The sequence below is a fragment of the Haliaeetus leucocephalus genome, unplaced genomic scaffold (assembly GCF_000737465.1).
Source record: "Haliaeetus leucocephalus isolate CR32 unplaced genomic scaffold, Haliaeetus_leucocephalus-4.0 Scaffold1, whole genome shotgun sequence".
Lineage (NCBI taxonomy): Eukaryota > Metazoa > Chordata > Aves > Accipitriformes > Accipitridae > Haliaeetus > Haliaeetus leucocephalus.
Genome location: NW_010972437.1, coordinates 7,436,692 through 7,454,688, shown reverse-complemented (window position 1 = coordinate 7,454,688; position 17,997 = coordinate 7,436,692). Strand labels below are relative to the sequence as shown.

The following is a 17,997-nucleotide window of genomic DNA, read 5'->3' as shown; positions in this document are numbered from 1 at the left end:
AGCGACTAAGAGCAAGTAACATCGGTAGCACAATCCAGCTGCAGAAATTCACATCACTGTACTGAAATAACTTATTTTTGCAAGCAAAACAAGCATTTGCTATAAAACTTCTCCTGTTTTGTAAAACAAGTCATCATAAAGTCCAAGTGAAGGCCACATGGAACACACTGGCCTAAACAGTGTATTCCAAGACCATGTAGACTCTGCAGCAGTGAAGCAAAAGAACCACTATCCTCCCAGGCACATTTGCTCATCCTTACAAGTCAAAAGTGTACAAGATTTTGAGTGCAATTTAAAGGCTGGAAGAGGGCATGGGGAAGTGGAAGGGGAAGAGATGCAAAGACTGCATCTCCACAAAGATTTGCATCAACAGCATCTATGTGTGCCAGTACCACTGGTAACCTGTCAAGCAGCATTTTTTCCTTCTTCCTGTGAAGACTTCCCATGCCTAAAGGGGGTTACAGAGAAAAAGGAACCGGATTTCTCAAAGGTGCACTGCACAATGACTGGAAAATGGGCAGTGTGCACAAATTGCAACAAGGCAAGTTTTGATTGGATATGTTAGGGTTGGACGAGATGATCTTTCAAGGTCCCTTCCAACCAGGGCTGTTCTATGATTCTCTGTTTCTATGTAGAAAAATTCTTTATGCTGAGGATGGTTAAGCAACAGAACAGGTGCCCAGACAGGCTACAAAATCTCCATTCTGCAATATTTTCAACAGTTGGCTGATGAAGCCCTGAGAAATCTGATCCTGCATTGAAATTAATCCCTCCTGTTTTGAACAGAAATTTGGACTAGACAAAGTCCAAGGTGGTGGGAAGAGAAAAAACAGTTTGGAAGGAAGAAGCCAGCCTAATTAAAATCTAGTGTGTCTCATCTTAGTAAGATCATGCCTTTGTGTCTGCAGTCAGTTCGCTGTAGTTCTAAGATGTAACAGAAGTAAAGAAAAATTAGTAGGAAGAATAATACTTGATCACACAAGACACCCAACAGTTCAGATCTAGATAAGAGGAGTAAAGCATTTATCCTTTCACACACACAAGCTAAGACACATCAAGCTTTACTCACCATTAGGCAACTGAAAAACTTGCATATAAAATTTATGACAGGTTCCCAAACGCGGTTTGGTCAAGAGCTGATCCATTGACATCACTAAGTCTCCCTGGGTCATTCGACTCACCCGGTCTAAGACTTGCTGTAAAAATGGAAAAAAACAGTAAGAATCTACAGTTTAAAGAGGAAAATAGCATCCTTAGTTTGCTCTTAAGAAAACCCCAAAACAACAACAACAACAAAAAATGCCAGTGTGATCCAGGAAACCTCTCACTGAGATGCAAACTCTGGTTAAACCCAGTCACCCACAACATACAAGAAACTTAAAAAAGCAGTTGGGTAAATATTTCCAGTGAGAGGTAAGATTTTGCCCTTCCCTGGGATATCTGGATCTGTTCAAGTGAAAAAAGTTCCAGGAGGTACAGCGCAATCAGCAGAGTGCTGGCTATCAGGAGCTCAGCCAACTCGCAAAGCCACTCTCTGTTTGGCTGTCTGTACCCTGCCTCACAGGGACAGAGAGGCTCTCTAGGGATCACTGAGGACCCACACAGGATCTGCTATAAATAGGAGTCAAGAGTTAACTAGAACCAAACCAGGGGACAAGGACCTACTAAGCAAGAACACAGCAGAGTAGCTGTGAAGAGCTGAGGTAAAGTTACTCTAGGTTTGCCTGTCTTGCCTTCTTGGAAAAGAAGTACTATTAAAAAAAGAGCCCAAGTTTGGTTAGAGGAGAAAATAAGACAACTCTCTGCTTTCTCCAGGGAGCTTGCTACAAGAAGTTACAGAGATCCACCACAAGGCCCAGTCTGACTCTGACAGGAAATGCTCACCGGCTTGACATTGATGACCAGAGTGATACCATGCTCTAAGAGCATGTCCTGGGCAATTCGGGACACGGTCTTCTCAACAAGGACCAAATTAGGCCTGACATCAACTATCCGCTGTACGTAGTTCTTCAGGAACTCCCTTTCCTGCACACAGGAACAAAGTATAGCAGTTAACTACTGCAAACCCATCTAAAAAAAAAAACCCAAACACTTAAATACTTAATACTACTTTCTCTCCCATTTATGTACTGACCTTTCCTATAAAAGAGGGAAACCACCCATCCAGAAAGCGCCATCATGCACATTTCCCCACCCCCACAGCACAACACCCATTTTATCAGTAATTTGTTATATGCACTAATTGCACATGAGGATATAGTCCAATGACAGTCTGAAGTAAGATACCTGCAGCAGAATCCAAACATTTATACAGGCACCTTATAACTTTACATGGAAAAAGGCTTTATGTTTGAAAGGTGCTAGAACTAGAGAATTCTAAACCAAAGCTGTTTGCAATATTATGTTCTCCACCTTCTTCAGATACACGCTGATGCCGAGTGCTGACACTCTGAGACACTTCCATTCATGAAGAGTATACCAGTGCTCTATGCCTCTACAAGTCTGTACACAGAGCCTCAGTCCCTAAATCTGTACTTGGGGACAGTTCTTCTGGAGTGGGATTCCAAATGCTGTGCACTGCAAAATTGCTCTTCTAATTGGCTCCATCTCACTATCCTCCCCACACTTTTATTACCATGCACAGAAAGACAAAGCGGGGCTGCAATGCTATCAGAACTAAAGACCTACACTGCTAGAGGGAGGATACAGCTTCCCAAGCCAGGTATTCTCAATTGCATTATTGCAGCTCACACCAGTCAGGTTTGAAAAGTTCTGTGCAAGAGAAAGATACCACAAAAGCAGTTTGCCAGCTCCTCAGAGAGAATGAACTAACATTCATGTTAGTGTAGTGAAGATAAAGCTTTTGCTAAATGGCAGCCTTTTCAATTGAACTCGTCTTTCTGTAGTATTTTCTGTCCAATAGGACTTTAATGCAGATACACAAATACTTATGATCATTTTCTGAAGCAGACAGTGAAATAATCAGAGACCAATATTTAGAAAGTATAGTAGATACTTCTACCCCATTCAAACAAATTACAGGTCTCAGTTTAAGCTTTTACTAGAAAACCAACTCACTAGGCAGAGACAAGTTTTATTGCTAAAGCTTTCATACCTTTAATCCTGTTTATTAATTACCAAACATAAATGGTCTTAAATGCATGCTAAGTAAATAGTCAAATACAGAAACAAACATTATGGCCCAAGCTCAGTAGGGCACCAAATACCCTTGTTAGAAGTATCCTGGCAAACATATGAAGACTGATTCTCAGACAGGAATGCAGTGTGTTGAATAAAAAGTCTATCCATTTCAGTGTTTTCATACTTAAGGCACCTCCCTGCTCACAGGGGCAGGGCACCTGTTCCAAAGTGACATTTTGTAGTTCGTCACTTCATTAGGTTGTCCCATTTTTTCAAGCCTGACAAGAAATAACATGGGTGTAAGCTAACCCTCACCTACACTAACTTTTCTACTATTTCTTCATGCACCTAAACCATATCTAGTTCTGACCTTCTGAACCATATGTTCTTTATACAGTGTATCATTAAAAACAAAACTTATTTTCTAAAATGCTGCATTTAATTATGAGGATCATAAGATCGCTCTCAGTACATGTAACTTGATAACAAAAACCCTCAGCACAAGACTACAAGTTTGTACTGTATTTAGTGCAGCAGTGGTCTTAGCTAGCTGTAGAAGAGGAAATTTTTCTTTCTTATGCAACCCCCCCCCCCCAACCCCCCCTTACCCCCCGAAAAAAAAAAAAAAAAAAAAAGAGATGTGCACTGATCATAATTTTGTTTGATTCACTAGACCTGAAGCAATTTAAACCAAGAACAAAAGCATGCTCTCACCTGAAGTACTATAGGGTCTATGCAGGTAAACTTTGTTTCTTCTCTATAGAGGTACTCAATTGAGCACTTCAACAGAAGAATTTTGGGATTTTTTAAGCAAGAGTTCATCTAAGAAAGACACAACAGTCAAAACAAAAATACAAACACCTGGAAGGGAAAACATACACAAGAAAAAAAAAAAGACTTCCCATGATTGATTCCCCCACAGTAGTGTTTCAGCTATGCTCCCCTGCAGACCCAACTACACATTCTTCCTTCTCATGAAGATGTTACACCTGTTAGAATTTCACAGCTACTGTCTAGTAAGAGTGCAATGCTAGAGGTTTCCACAGTCACCCCGAAGTCTTGATACACTTTGCAGCCTCCATTCAGATCACTTCTATCTTGACCTCCTGCCTTATTTAAAAGCTCACTTTACTGTATTATGGTAAGTCAGAACCACAAATGCCTTTTTCTGACTAAAACTTGGGGTAATTATTAGATGCCTTCTGGGGTGGTAGGGGTAGAAAGGATGTTTGATACATGCATGAGGAAAGCTTCCACCCCTAGAATCTCTGGGCTAAAAGAAAACAGCTTGGAAAAGAAGTGCTTTAAAAAGACATTCTTGTTTAGGTTCTCAAACTAGGAAAAGCTCACAAACTTCCTGAACAGTGAGAGAAGCTTCACAACACAAAATGGAAGTCACAGCACACTTGTTTCCTCAGCGTACACTACAGCCAGCACTTGATTAATCAAGCCTGCATTACCTTTTTATGTGCAACATTCTTAGTGCAAACAAATCCATTCACCACCATGGAGTCAAATTTCTTTCCACCAGGGATCTAATAAAGCAAAGAACATTTTTAGAAGTGTCATACACTCCCATAACTTCTAATGCAGTAAACCTAATATATGGAATACCTGTTGTAGCTGATGTGCAAGCTTCAGCTATGCCCTCAATTATCAAATGAAAGATCACATACAGTCATGCTGAACACACAACTCTTTCCCTTTAAAGTCTGGCAAACTTAAGGACAACATGAAAACAAATAATAAGTTCCAGGATCTCTACACCCCTCCCAACAGATGCATATTTGTTAAACCAAGTACACTCTGGAAGATAAGGAAACCTAACTTCTATGGGTCATGGGGAGCATATACCTTTGCACATGACACTTCCACTAACAACAAACAAGTTGTAAGGAACGAAAACAGAAGGGGGAAAAAAAAAAAAGAAAAAAAAGATAAAACCAAACAAACCTCCACCTACTATTTGAACACAAACACTTCACTGGTGTGCCTACAGTCACAACCAATCACAGGAGTAAAACAACATGAAACACGTTTCTGAATAACTTGTTTCAGAGGACATTTCTGTTATCAGCACGTGAAAACAGCAGACAGCTACGAAGAGTTTTCACCTCTGAACATCTGCTCTTTGAACTGGAGTTTCAGGAGAGGCAGCAACAACTGATGCTGCCTGAAGAGATGCCACGGAGCTACCACCAGAACCATAAGGCTCTCCTCATATCTTACATGGCTTCCAAACAAAACAGGCCTCCTGAGGTGAATTTTGCCAAAGAAAAATAGGCCCAAGCTTTTGATCCTCAGTCACACTAGCTCCTTGGATGTTAGTTTCACATCAGCCTCTCAGAAGAAGCTCTGCATGCCACAACTCCAGCCTTACAGTTCAACAATGTCAACACTGGGCCATCTGGCAGAACTGGATGTACCATCCCATAACAATTATGCTTTCCTCTTGAAGAAAGTCATTGTACTTGGCATGGGAGGAGTTCAGTCCTCCATAATGGATAGTTATAGGGCAATAGATTGCTACACAGAGTCCTGCAAGCTACTTATCCAGCATTCAGTACATCTCCAATCCAAGCACAAAACAAGCTGAAACCAAAAAAGGAAGCAAGTCATTACAGAGGTATTGCTTTTTGCTACCTTCTGCAGCCTACAGCCTGAAAGAAGAGGTCAGCTCCAGGGCATTAAAGCACCTTTCACAGGTTGCAAAGTTCCTTCTGTGTAACTTTTCCTAGAACCCCACCTTACCCAAAGGCCATGTTGGCCAATTACACCAATGAACATGCTGAGGGCAGTGGGAAGGGGACTCTTCAAACAAAGGATGCTGCCAACAGCTGCATCCTTTTGTTTCCCTAGATCCACTGTTTGAAACTTACTTTTTTGATGTGGACAAACTGGCGGATATCCATGTCATCATCTCTGTTCTTGACATCAGGCCGTACAGTTTGAACTACCTGGCAGACCACAGGTACAATGATATCCCTCCAGGACAGTGACAGGGACTCATTGTATAGAAGCTGCTGAAGCAGTGCCATCATGTGGTTGTGATTAGCAGACCTGTGAAAAAGGCAAAACAAATAGATGTCTCTTGAGAAAAATACAGAGCAGTGATTAGTTGAAGTCACATGTCAAATAAATTTCTTGACATTACAGCACAGGAAGTCCTCTGAAGGAACAGCTGCCTAGAACATTCTACAGTCAACACTGGTCTTGTACTTCAATCTATAAAAATCACAGGGAAAAAAGCAATCAAAATATACTGTAAAAATGCTGTTTCCTTAATGCAAATTAGTTCCTTGTATTGTCCACTGTAGATCAAGTCCCACTGAAAGTTGGTGGAATACAAGGGCTTCAAGAATTGTTACTCAAGGTATGCAAATTCCTTTTTCTACATATTTCTTACAGCAGCCTTTCCATGGCCTGTTTCTCCCCATTCTCTTCTCTCAGCAGATCCAGATTGCTGTGGTGCCAGCCTAGGGGTGTGAAAAAGAGTTCTTTGGACTTCTCCTCCACCCTCCTGTTGAATAATGACTCTGCAAGAGACAAACAAACCTTGTTAATACAAGGTCACAGTTGAATGCCTGTCTTTCTGAAAGGCTACTTTGAAGATGAAACAGTTTACTAAGACGTAAGTCTAAGCCTCTTGAAATACTGAATTTGAGCTAGATGTCATGGTAACATGATGCAGCAAACAGTATTATAACAGTGGTGAGTGTCCAAAGGAAAGTGAGCTACTAAAATTCTTGTACTGCCAGTAGAGAACAGACTGTTTTCTCTTATGGAATTGAATTGTTACCAAGTTTGTTAAGGCAAGGAAAAAACAAAAATCTTGTATCCCAGTTTTGCCCATAAATAAGCAGCAAATTCCAAATACCGTGTCTATTCATAATACATAATCATAAGGCCTTTTAGACTTAGAACATTGGTCAAAGGCACCAATTTGATCCACAAAAAGCTGCTGCTTTGAAGACATCTGTGTCTAAGTGGCATTAAAAGATCTAGTTACTTCATTCAGGCTGCAGCACAAGTACCAAAAATATCTTCCTAAAGGCCTTGTTTAGCACATCTCCCAAATGTATTTTAAAGAAATGCTATGCTACCAATTCATATGTCAGACTTTTGAACCTTTATGTGACTTGCAGCCCTGATCCCACACACCACCTCTTTGTTGCTCTGGGGCAAAGGGAGCTGTCAGCAGGCTGGTTCATAGCCTATGTCACAGTATTTAATACTACAGAATTCTCAAGGATCTTCTGTCAAGAAAGTGGCACAATCTTTTCAAAAGATCTCAGCACATCTTCTCACTCACCTCCATCCACCTAACCATCATATACACACAGGTACCTCTCTGCTATGATAAACAGGATGCCAATGAAGGCTGTATCCACTGAATACAATTTTTTAAATCCTACTTGTCAGCATGAACTACAGCCATTTCTGGTTTTGGAAACAGAAAGCATGTTTCGACAGTGTAAGACAGTCCTCACTTGGACGGGGCCTGCTGCTTTCAATCACTATATTGTGTAGTAACTCCTTAGAACTGTTCTCTGTTTTGCAGTACCAAGATTAGAGGTTATTTCAACACAGTTTACTGTGCTTTGAAAGAGTTACTAGGTTATTTCCCACACAGGTATTATAATATTACAGAGGGAAGTTACAAACTTCCCCATTCTCATAATGGTTGACTGTAAGTCATTTAAGCTAGTAGCATATCAATTTTCATCAGCAAGTATGTAAGCCTTCAGAGTTCAAGCTTAAAACTCCTCAGAGTGCATGATACACCCACAAAATCCTTTTACAATAGTAATCTGAGCAGGACTATTGAAAAAAAAAGACTCTTTAAAAACAACTTCTTCCAGATGCTCCATACCCAAAATTAGCTGTGTAGAAGAATAACACAAGTTACATTGGTTTCTTCCCTTTTCTTTCTCCTGCAAAAGCTCAGTTAAAAACTAAGCATCAATTTAATCAAAGACTTTATTTTTCTGGCTGCACAGACATTGGGGTCTCCCCTTATTTCCTCCTCTTACAAGCTCACCAAAATCATTAGCATTAACTGGGAGAAAAAAAAGCCCACAAGTACACCTGACCACAATACTGGAAGGTACATGGGTTTTAAAACTCATAACTGTGTCTAATGGCCTTTCATTTCAGTAGTAGTAGTGGTGGTGACAACAAGAAACTCAGAAAGATTTAAAAGATGAAGCTTTAAGCTACTCTGTAGAAGCAGTGCAATTAACCATATCACACCTTCATTTGCTTGCACAGAAAGTTAAAATCCATGTCTGTTACATAAGTTTGTGGGTGGGGAAGTTGAACAGACTTGCCAGTTACACTTATTTTTAAAAAAAAGTAAAAGCTTTTCTTTGAGTGCTTTTGAATGAAGAAATCCGAGAAGTGAAAAAAATCTAAGCTTGAAAGTACATTCCAAAAAGTTTAGTTTATATATCAGTTTTGCCACAAATAAGTTCAGATTTACTGTCAAGTAAATGTTTCTAAAGAGTCAATGCTCTATTAAAGAAATATTGAGGAGTTTTCATCATTATATTAAAACTGCACAACAGCAACATTTGAAGTTTCTCCTTACCTTTAATAAAAGCATCACTTATAGAGAACATCTGCTGCCCTCCGTTTTCAGGATTCAAGTACTCTGAAATAAGAAAGAAGAGGGAGATAGGCGGAGAAAAATAAAATGACAGGTTACATTGGTGCACCCATATAATTACAATGTACACGCCCACACCAGAAGAAGCAGCATTACTCATCTAAGTGTTTAGTCACCAATTTAGCAACAGCTTGATGAGTAGTCAAGACAAGAATATCCTCTCATTCTTGTTCTATCAAAAAGTTTAAGATGACAAGAAAATAGTACTTATTACTGTGAAGAAACAAAACAAACAAAGTAGACAGGAGAAAAGACTGAACTAGGAGTTAAGAGTTTGCTTTTCCAATTGACCCACACCACACTTTTCTAGATCTGAATACAAAGGTGCTAAGTTGCGAGTAGACACCACGGGAGTGTCCAGACAGGGAATGGCCTCCTCACTCTGGTCTAAAAATGCAGCTTCAAAAGCTATTTTGCTCTCACACTCCAATGAAGTACCTTAGACGGAGAGAGTGACCCCAGCCATAAGAATTATCTTACACAGTGAAGGAAACAAAAGACAGCCTGCGTTTCAAGAGCTAGAATTCTAAAGTCTAAAACAGTTTAAAGTGTTTTGAGGAATCCATGCTGAGAGAGGTGGACTCCCAGCAACAAAGGAAACCAAGAGTTATATATCACTTTACATATGGGAAATAAGATGAAGCTCCATCTACCACACTTGTTTAGCTTGCTAGATCTTGATCTTTCATGCAGGCTGGCTGGCTACAAAAAGCTTGTTTTCTCCAGAGGCCATTAGCTTGTTGTGCCTTTAGTTGGTTCCTTGCTTCTACAAAAAGGGGTTCTACAGTGGGAAAACAAGAACAATAGCCCAATTGCTTATATAGCATGATGATCTGAAGTCCAAAGCTAACCCTTTATCACCTTTCCTGAGAATGGTCCAGACCTACTGCCACAAACAGAATGCAAAGCCAGACAGCTTTCAGACACCAACAGAAAGCAACAGAAAGCTGACAGGACACAAGCAATCACAAGTCTCTGAACAGCAGCACTCAAGAGACCCCTTACATGCCACCAGTTTAAAAATCTGAGCTTGTCTGCAGTTGCCCAGTTTGCAAACAGGTACTCAATAGATGATCAGTGTACCAAAGAGAAGTTGCAAGCCTTCCTTGCAGCTTGATGGTTATTTGCAGATTCTTTTCATCTCTTGCTTAGATGAAGAGTTTAGCATTATAAGCAACCTACTGCTTGATTAAAGCTGCCTCACCCTCAGCATTCATTCACCCACAGCTCTACAAACTACCTAGAGAAAGTCATGTCATGCTGTAACTACACATGAGCATGTATACTAGCACCTCCATCTCTCTCCGCCTTGCAACAGCCTCAGGGCAGCAGCTCTTACTGTGAACACACTCAAATTAGGTCTGACACATATCCCTGACTGGCATGGCCAAGGCAGGAGTTAACCCCAGCTGAAACCTAAGCTTAATTTTGCTCTGGACAAAGACACAGATGGCACCTCCAAACCAGGAACGCTTCTCTTCAATACAGCTTCACCTCCTATAACTTTGCTTTCAATTTGCCCCAGAGGAAGCTCCTGGCAAGGTAAGATACCATACCTCTTCCTAGACTGCACAGATACCACACTCACAGGTGTGAGTTTGAGACAGTGAGAGTGGTATCTCCTAACACGCACATTTCTTACCTTTCATCATCCCTACAGGCATCATGCCCCACAGAATGTTGGAGGACAGAGGAGGTTCCTGTAGCATATTTTGTAGCCTTGCCTGCAAGCAGTTAGCTATCGAGAGACTATCTTACAAGCTCCCCTGAACAGCTTAACCAAAACAAAACAACAAAAAGAAAGAACCAAAAAAACCCACCCCAGAACATACAAATTCCTAGGTCTGATATTCAAGGGCATCATTGGAAGCAAATACCACAATGCACACAAATTCACAGGTCTCCAGTGGAAACCAGCAGGTACAGATTTTATACACCTTACAAGATTGCTCTGGTTAAACATCAAAACAGACTGGCTAGCAACCACAGCTTTTCCTCTACATACACAAAAAAGGATGCATGCATCCACAGATATCCACTGAAAACTGAAGTGCACCTTTTCAAAAGAAGGTGCACCAAAAGGGCTCCTTGCAAGCAACGGTGGTAAGGAACTGTGTCATGGTTACGCAGATCCTCTTCTCTTTCCCCCTCCTAACTAGATGCAGGCATCAAAAATTAACTACCCGAAATACCTGCTACCAGGATCAAGGGTATCTGGCTGCAAGGACATTTAGAAAATAAAGTTTCCCATATTGATAACTATATCTCTTTAAAAACAGCAACTAAAACCCACATTTAAAACAAGTCAATCTCATCCCCCAATTTAAATTCAGAAAGCAATCTTACTTTGTTTCCCATTTTGATACACACTATAAAGTACCATTATCTTTAGGAAGATGACACTATAAATGAGTCACTATACTCACTTGTAAGATACTACAAGCCAGCTAACTTGGAGTCACTAGAATTTCATTGAAACACACCAGACATTAGTCAGCCTACAACATCACAAGAAGTCCTGCCATTGGACTCAGACTATATACAAACCACTCCATTCTAGAACACAGCAATAGAACACTCCATTGCTTCAAAGCAGCTGACCTCTGTGACTAGTGGAAATTGCATATCCCTTAATCATTTGAAGAAACCCACTAGCCACTTAAATCAAAGTTGACCTGCACATCCAGCACTGATGTTTTGTCCTGTCAATCCTCCCCCAAGGACTGTAATTTATACAGTTGTGAAGAAATTGAGTTACTAGCCTCAAAAAGTGGGTGTGATCTTCAGTTTCACTTCATTATTTCAAAGAAAATTAAGTCACTGTCATCCAGTCTAAGGACAAAAGATAATTCCAATGAAATCAAGCCAAATACACATGTACATAATAGTCATAGGGAGTTACTGACTCCTGATGGCAGCAAACGCACCATGTCGCTGATTGACTGCAGTACTCTGTTCTTAAAATAACCATGTCCCATTTTACATAGAAGCTTAACTATCTAGTCTTGGCTGTCTAACCATTGCGGTACTCTAACATCCTCGATGGCATCTTTTGTTGAATATAGCCAGGATAAGTCAGAAACACAAGGTAAAAGTGTTTGCACTCTGACTTTAATATTTCCAGAAGAAAGTTTTAGAAGTCATCCATTTCACTACTCTAGGCACTGCAGTATGCAGTATTGGGTTTTGTCCCACCTGGTTTTTGAAGGCCTTAAATAGCAAACAGATATCTAAGTACCTACGAAATGTCAGTCTCCCCATCGCCAAGAAGTGTCTCTTGCTATTCAAGCTGTTGTCATTCATTTTAACTTGTTGGTCCCTAGTTAGGTCTTTCCTCTACAGACTCTCATGCCAGGAATCCAAAAAAAAGATGCACAGCAAGTCCTCCATATTTGCAGAGGATACAAATTTTTTTTCAAAAAAATCCTGCAGGATAATGCCTACATCTCCACAGTGCCTTTTAATGACTCACACCTCCACCCTATCCCAGTTCTGGGCATATTACTGATACTTTCCCCTCAAGGGAAACCCATTCTCTTAAAAGGAATTGTTCCCAGTTTTCTACTACAAATTACAGTCCTACAGAATAACCTGGTTATGAGACCACACATTTCAGGACAGATAACAAACACCAGTCAGCAGAGATTCACCAAGGATAGCAGAGTGCTGCCAACATATATAATTAAAAGACACAAGTCTCCTTTCAGTCCCCTCACCACTTGCCTTTTCTGCTGATCTTCTCTAAGCTCTCCATCATCAAAATCTTTCTCACAAGAGCTTCAGTTCTGGCTATGAGAAGCCTTGATTTGGTCAACAGTTTCCGAGAGAGGTAGGCTTTCTTACATTTCCCCTTCATCATGTACTGCTTTTTGTATAAGGAGATAAAGACTAAGATAGGTCTGAAACCAGGACTATTACTCTACAAGTCCTTTAACACTGGCTAGAGCCAAACTGACTACTGCCTGCTTTACTGCCAACACACACTGATAAAGATAAACCTGCTACAGCTGTAAATTCATAGGATACTGCAGCACACCTGGGCCTGTTTCACACTCACTTAATCCAGCACCCCTCCTTCCTAAAAAGCATTCATTGATATATTCTCCCTCTTCACACCTTTCCTTCTCTGCAGATGCATTAGCTTTTCATTTGATTAGGGCAGGAGCTGGAAACAAGTTGAAAGGAACCAGTAACAAGCTGGTGTCAGTAGTGCTGACGACCCATCCCTACTGTTGAGTCATCTGACATCAACTCAACTTTCAAACCTGTTCTGCTCCTCTCTTTGGGGGAAAAAATAAGCAGTTACATTTCCCTTCTTCTAGACATATTTTTAGCAAATAACAAAATGTGACTACAATAGGCACTGATAAATGCACCCTCTAATTTGCATCACTGTCTCTCCCGAGTCTAAAATACTTTTGAAAGTCAGCTGTGACCAGTTCTCTTCCCTCACTCTCTTCAGTGACCATTTCACAGTTTCAGAAAATGCAATCTGTATGCAAGCATAAGGTAAGTCTTGCATTCCAATCCACAATCCATGGGAGGATGAATTCATTAGGAGTTCAAATTATTTAACACTGGACCATCTTTTAAAGTTGGAAATACTGAAGGGGTGGGGTGAAACAAGAATAAGAAACTCCTTAGAAGCAGCCAAAGACAGAAGTCTACAAATGTGATGTAACCTTAGGTAAGGAAGCAGAGCAAAGACATCAATTGCTACCCAGCATGTAAAGCAACTAGAATATACTAGACCCAAGCCAGTGGCAAGCCCTTGTTTCAGTCAGCCCTTGTCCAGTTTAGAGAATGCAGTTGTCAACAGGCAGGCACATTATTTTTTCCGTAAGGATTTTGCTTGTATTTAGAGTCTTTAAATTTAGTACTTACTTAGGAGAAAAGAAAACTTTCAAAAGAAGTCTTCGACACTGAGTATTTGATTTCTAACTACTTCGCTTAAGTAGATGTTCTCTTTTGAACAAATGTTACATATATGGATTAAGTTAGGCCTTACTGCTCATCAGTAAGATTCTTCTGTCGAATGTAAGCTTATTAAGGTACAATTAGAAGTCAGCACAGAGCTCTTCCAAGTTATTTTGTTCATTTGTTGTTTGGGGTTTTTTTCTTGCTTGCTTTTTCAGTTTAATGTCAAACTATAGAGACACATATCAAACTGGTTTATGCATGAATTATTTTTCCACCCCAGTTAGCCAGAAACTGTATATGTGGATCTGCCCTATTATGTATGGGCAGGAGACTTTGCTTCAACTGCAAAGAGAAAGTCACAGGGGAAGTTACACACTCTGCAGAGAAGGTGTTTCAATAGGTCTACTGAGCCTCCTCAGAGGTGAGCATAACAAAACTGCAAGCGAGTGCCAGCTAAATATCGTATTTCCCCCTCTGTAAGACAGCTACAAAAGTAGTGTCTGAATAGGTCAGTATTGTTAAGGCCCAGCTCTCCATCATGTGCAACTCCAGCTGGTGACTACCTCATACCTTTTTGGTCGGCAGGGTGAGGGGGCACATGTGGGTACTTGGAGTGCTTCTTGATATGGAAGTTCACGTTGTCCAGCTCCACGTTCAGGCTGATGGAGGCGGCTGAATCACTGTCCATTGTGGACTGGAAGCTGCTGACTGAAGTGCGCTTGCTAGGGCTGGCGGAGTCTTTTAGTGTTGGGTAAGGGGGAAGATACAGGGAGGAGAAGGGTTCAAATGGGTATCATGAGGGTACCGGAGAGGAGAAAAATTGTCTTTAATACATAAAGACCAGTGTGCAATACTAAAGGAATACAGTATTTTCATAGCTCTAATCTTTTCTTCATGTGTGCATGTGACATATTGGTCATTCTTTAGTGCATTACTGTAGGGCCCAAATCAAGCAGAAGTCTGCCTGAGAAACAGAAGGCAGCAATTTACATGCTTCTCCTCCATTAGAAGCATGAAGCTTTACTAGTTCCACTAAATACAAAATACTGTATCCATCATAAGAAACAGGAGGACTACCTAGGTTATAGTTTGCTTAGATCCTTACAGCCCCGTGCGCACACACACAAACACGCGCACACACATATATAAAGCAAGACATGGTTAAACTACTATGTCCTGAAGGACTGGGGATAACAGGGGAGAAGGCAGAGGGAGAACAAGACTCAGGTGAAACTCACTGGCTAAGTTATCTTCTCCTTCATCAGCAATCTGCTCTGTGTCACTGTCATCAAACTTTATGTCTTTGAACCAGGATGGCTCAGAGTGCCCCTCTACAGAGTTCACCGAGTCACTGTCTGGAGATGGGGTTTCTGAGAACTCCGTGCTCTGGAAGACAAGGAAGAAAAGGTGTTAAAGTGCAGCTCTACTGAAATATAAAGCAGCCTTAGAAAGCAGCCTGCTAAAAAAACAGAGGGTACTCTCAGTGGGCTGAGCCAGGTTAGTCATAGAGCCACCCCCCTTGGCATGAAATAGGAACTCTTTGGGACAGGAAACAAGTATTTCTTTACACTTCCCACGTACTTACGTCTCTGCCTCCTCCCCACCTCCACACAAGTTGTGACTAAGTGGCACTAAAGGACAAGTGTATTCTACTGTACATTTTCTGTCACCACATCCAGCTAAGCAGTTTTGAATGCTTCCTAACCCCAGCCAAGGTGGGCGATGACCATATCCTTTGCCCAGAAACCAGTAGATGCAGCTTTTGGTGGAGGCTAATTCTAAGTTACTGGAGCAATCCTGACTGACCGAAGTAGCTCTAAGTTTCACTCACAAGTTAGGCTCTAGCTGGGGCTACTGTGTCACAACAAAGCCTGGCTAGAGTGCCAGAAAATCTGGAGAGCATTTAAGCAATTTCCATCAGCAATCCTGATTCCTCCAGTCACCTCAAGAGGAAGTTCTCACTATTATTCCTTTCGCTTCAGTGAGTGCAGAAAGCAACTGAGTCAACAACACTGCTTCTCCTGACGCTTGTCCAAGAGAAATGAGATCAGACAGTGCTTTCAGCTGATGAGAACAAGAATTGGCTTTAAACCTTGAATAACAAAGCCCCTTACAAATAGTACAAATGGGGATCCACAAGCACTTGCTAGTTAAGGGCAAGCTTTTCCTAGAAAACTGCAACAGTGTAGTTGACTAGCTGAGGTGCCAGATGAAGCCCAGAGCAATCTCAATGAAAAACCACATGACTGTGGCCAAGAGCTGAAATGCACAAGGAAAACAATATGTTAATGGCTGCAAGCTTTCTGACTGAGGTCCACGGGACAGCTGAGCCATTCTTTCTTGTGAGAACCTGCAGAACATGGAAGACTCTCAACTGAATGCTTTCAGATAACAGAGAGGCTACAGAGATATCTTGTTCAAGTTAAAAAAATAATCCAGTCATTCAGGCCAGTGACTGCTCTTACCCCTCAGCAAGTTTGACTGCAGTGAAATACGGTAAAAAAGCATCTCTGGTCACTGGTTCCCTGCCTCCCCCCCTCAGCTAGCCAGTCCTATTTGGGAGGCATGACTAAGACCCCCTCCCAATCTTACGTCATGTGGCTAAGGTACTGAATTCTTTATTACTGCCATCATTGGAGATCAGAAGAAGGTTACCAATACAAGATCCAATACTGTATATCTAAAATATCTATTCTTTGGAAGTTTTTAAAAAAGGAATTTTGAAACAGAAGTGGAAGACCACCATTGTGTCTCAGTCATCAGGAATTGCACACAGATTCTAGATTCTGTACATGATATCACAGCTGCCACAAGCACAGACTGTGCCATTCCAAGGCCTCCATGGAAGATGTCCACCATGAGAGGCACTGGCCTAGATCAGAGACTCTTTCCTCCACTTTAGGCAGCACTACATGTAACAAACTCATCCTTCACACAGGACAGCCCCAAAGCTTTCCGGGCAAATGCAGCTTCCTCAGGCTTTAAACCACTAAGGAAAAAGGCCTGGACCCCAATTCTCTGTACAGGAGAGCTGATTTAGAAAACATACAACAGCTGCTGAGAACAGGATTAAAAAAGATTCTAGTCAGCAGCCAAACCCAGCAAGAACCATAGCTTTCCTACTCCTTTTACCTGTAACGGTCTGTAGAGAGCATACTCATCTCTGAAGAGCTGATCATGATGACTGACACATTCTAGCCAGCGTCCATCAACCAACGCTTGTCCTATTGCAATGGCTTGGACCCTGGAGGTATAATAATAGAGATGGTTTTCTAAGTCTAGTTCTAAACATACATGGTTTATGGCACAAACATGCTACCAAAGGAAAGATTCATTTGCTACACACTATTTGACTCATCAGTATCCCATTGGCATGTTTAACCAGACACTATTTAAAATATTATGGAGAGGGTGCAGAGTACTGGTTCAAGTATGGAGCTAGATGAAGAGACTGCCAGTACACTAAACTCAGCTGAGGTGTCCAGCAGATGATTCAGAAATATTTGTGCTCCTACACTATTGTTAGCTTGAGTTATATGTACTGAGCATCTCTGCTGAGTGAGGACCGTTGCTCTACACTTAAGAACCATCTCATTTTTATCCCCCTCTCACATAATTAAATACACCAGATTCTTTATACTCACAAAGTTAAGAGCCTGCCAGCCCCACCAAAAATTAGCTATCAAACACTATTGGTGATCTCTGATCCCAGAGGCAGACTTGCCCTTTGGAGTATCGGTGAACATTTTTGGACAGTTTTTGTAATACACTCACTGTTCTCCAACTGTTTGAGTGATACTTGTCCCATAAGCTGCCTCTCACACCAGCTCCCAAAACAGACAGCGCCCTGTGCCCTGTTGTTTGGGGCCACAGGGAGTCAGAACCCTACCTGCTTTGGTAGGCAGTAAAGAAGAGATCCGAATTTTCTCTCTTTCTCATCTCCCTGCAAAGGGGTCTATCTTTGCAGTCTAAAGTACCCTTTATCAGCTAAAACTCACAACCTCCTGTCACAGAGACAGGAGACACCTGCTGTCCTAAAGCATCAGGGTTACCTTGTGGTTATGTGCCCATTTCTGATGAGCCAGTTGACCAACTCTTTTCCCACAATGCAGTTGGGATGTGTCCGGAGCCAGTAGCGATGGTCTTGAAACTCCATCCCACTGTTGTGATGGCAGATTTTCTTCCACAAGTCTTTCAGCTGGACTGAGTCCTGGACAGGGAGATGTGCAAGTTACCTACTAGTCTGACCTTAGCACTGGTTTCAAGGG

At 41.4% G+C, this 17,997-nt stretch overlaps 1 protein-coding gene across 23 annotated transcripts in view; it reads right to left on the bottom strand.

Annotated features, from left to right (window-relative positions):
* The window catches only part of PIKFYVE (phosphoinositide kinase, FYVE finger containing), an 82,877-nt gene that overhangs the window by 39,651 nt on the left and 25,229 nt on the right, over nucleotides 1-17,997 (bottom strand). For 17 of the 23 annotated variants that reach the window (XM_010565592.1, XM_010565541.1, XM_010565531.1 and 14 more), the window contains 11 exons: nucleotides 17,782-17,939; nucleotides 16,862-16,973; nucleotides 14,968-15,115; nucleotides 14,300-14,467; nucleotides 8,732-8,794; nucleotides 6,548-6,677; nucleotides 6,021-6,201; nucleotides 4,602-4,676; nucleotides 3,856-3,963; nucleotides 1,885-2,025; nucleotides 1,070-1,196 (listed from right to left, as the gene is read on the bottom strand). In XM_010565592.1, coding sequence (XP_010563894.1) covers nucleotides 1,070-1,196; nucleotides 1,885-2,025; nucleotides 3,856-3,963; nucleotides 4,602-4,676; nucleotides 6,021-6,201; nucleotides 6,548-6,677; nucleotides 8,732-8,794; nucleotides 14,300-14,467; nucleotides 14,968-15,115; nucleotides 16,862-16,973; nucleotides 17,782-17,939 — 1,411 coding nt within the window. Of the gene's footprint in view, nucleotides 1-1,069; nucleotides 1,197-1,884; nucleotides 2,026-3,328; nucleotides 3,420-3,855; nucleotides 3,964-4,601; nucleotides 4,677-6,020; nucleotides 6,202-6,547; nucleotides 6,678-8,731; nucleotides 8,795-12,538; nucleotides 12,672-14,299; nucleotides 14,468-14,967; nucleotides 15,116-16,861; nucleotides 16,974-17,781; nucleotides 17,940-17,997 lie in introns of those variants that run through there. The other 6 variants (XM_010565664.1, XM_010565681.1, XM_010565653.1 and 3 more) reach the window with 5 other exon arrangements.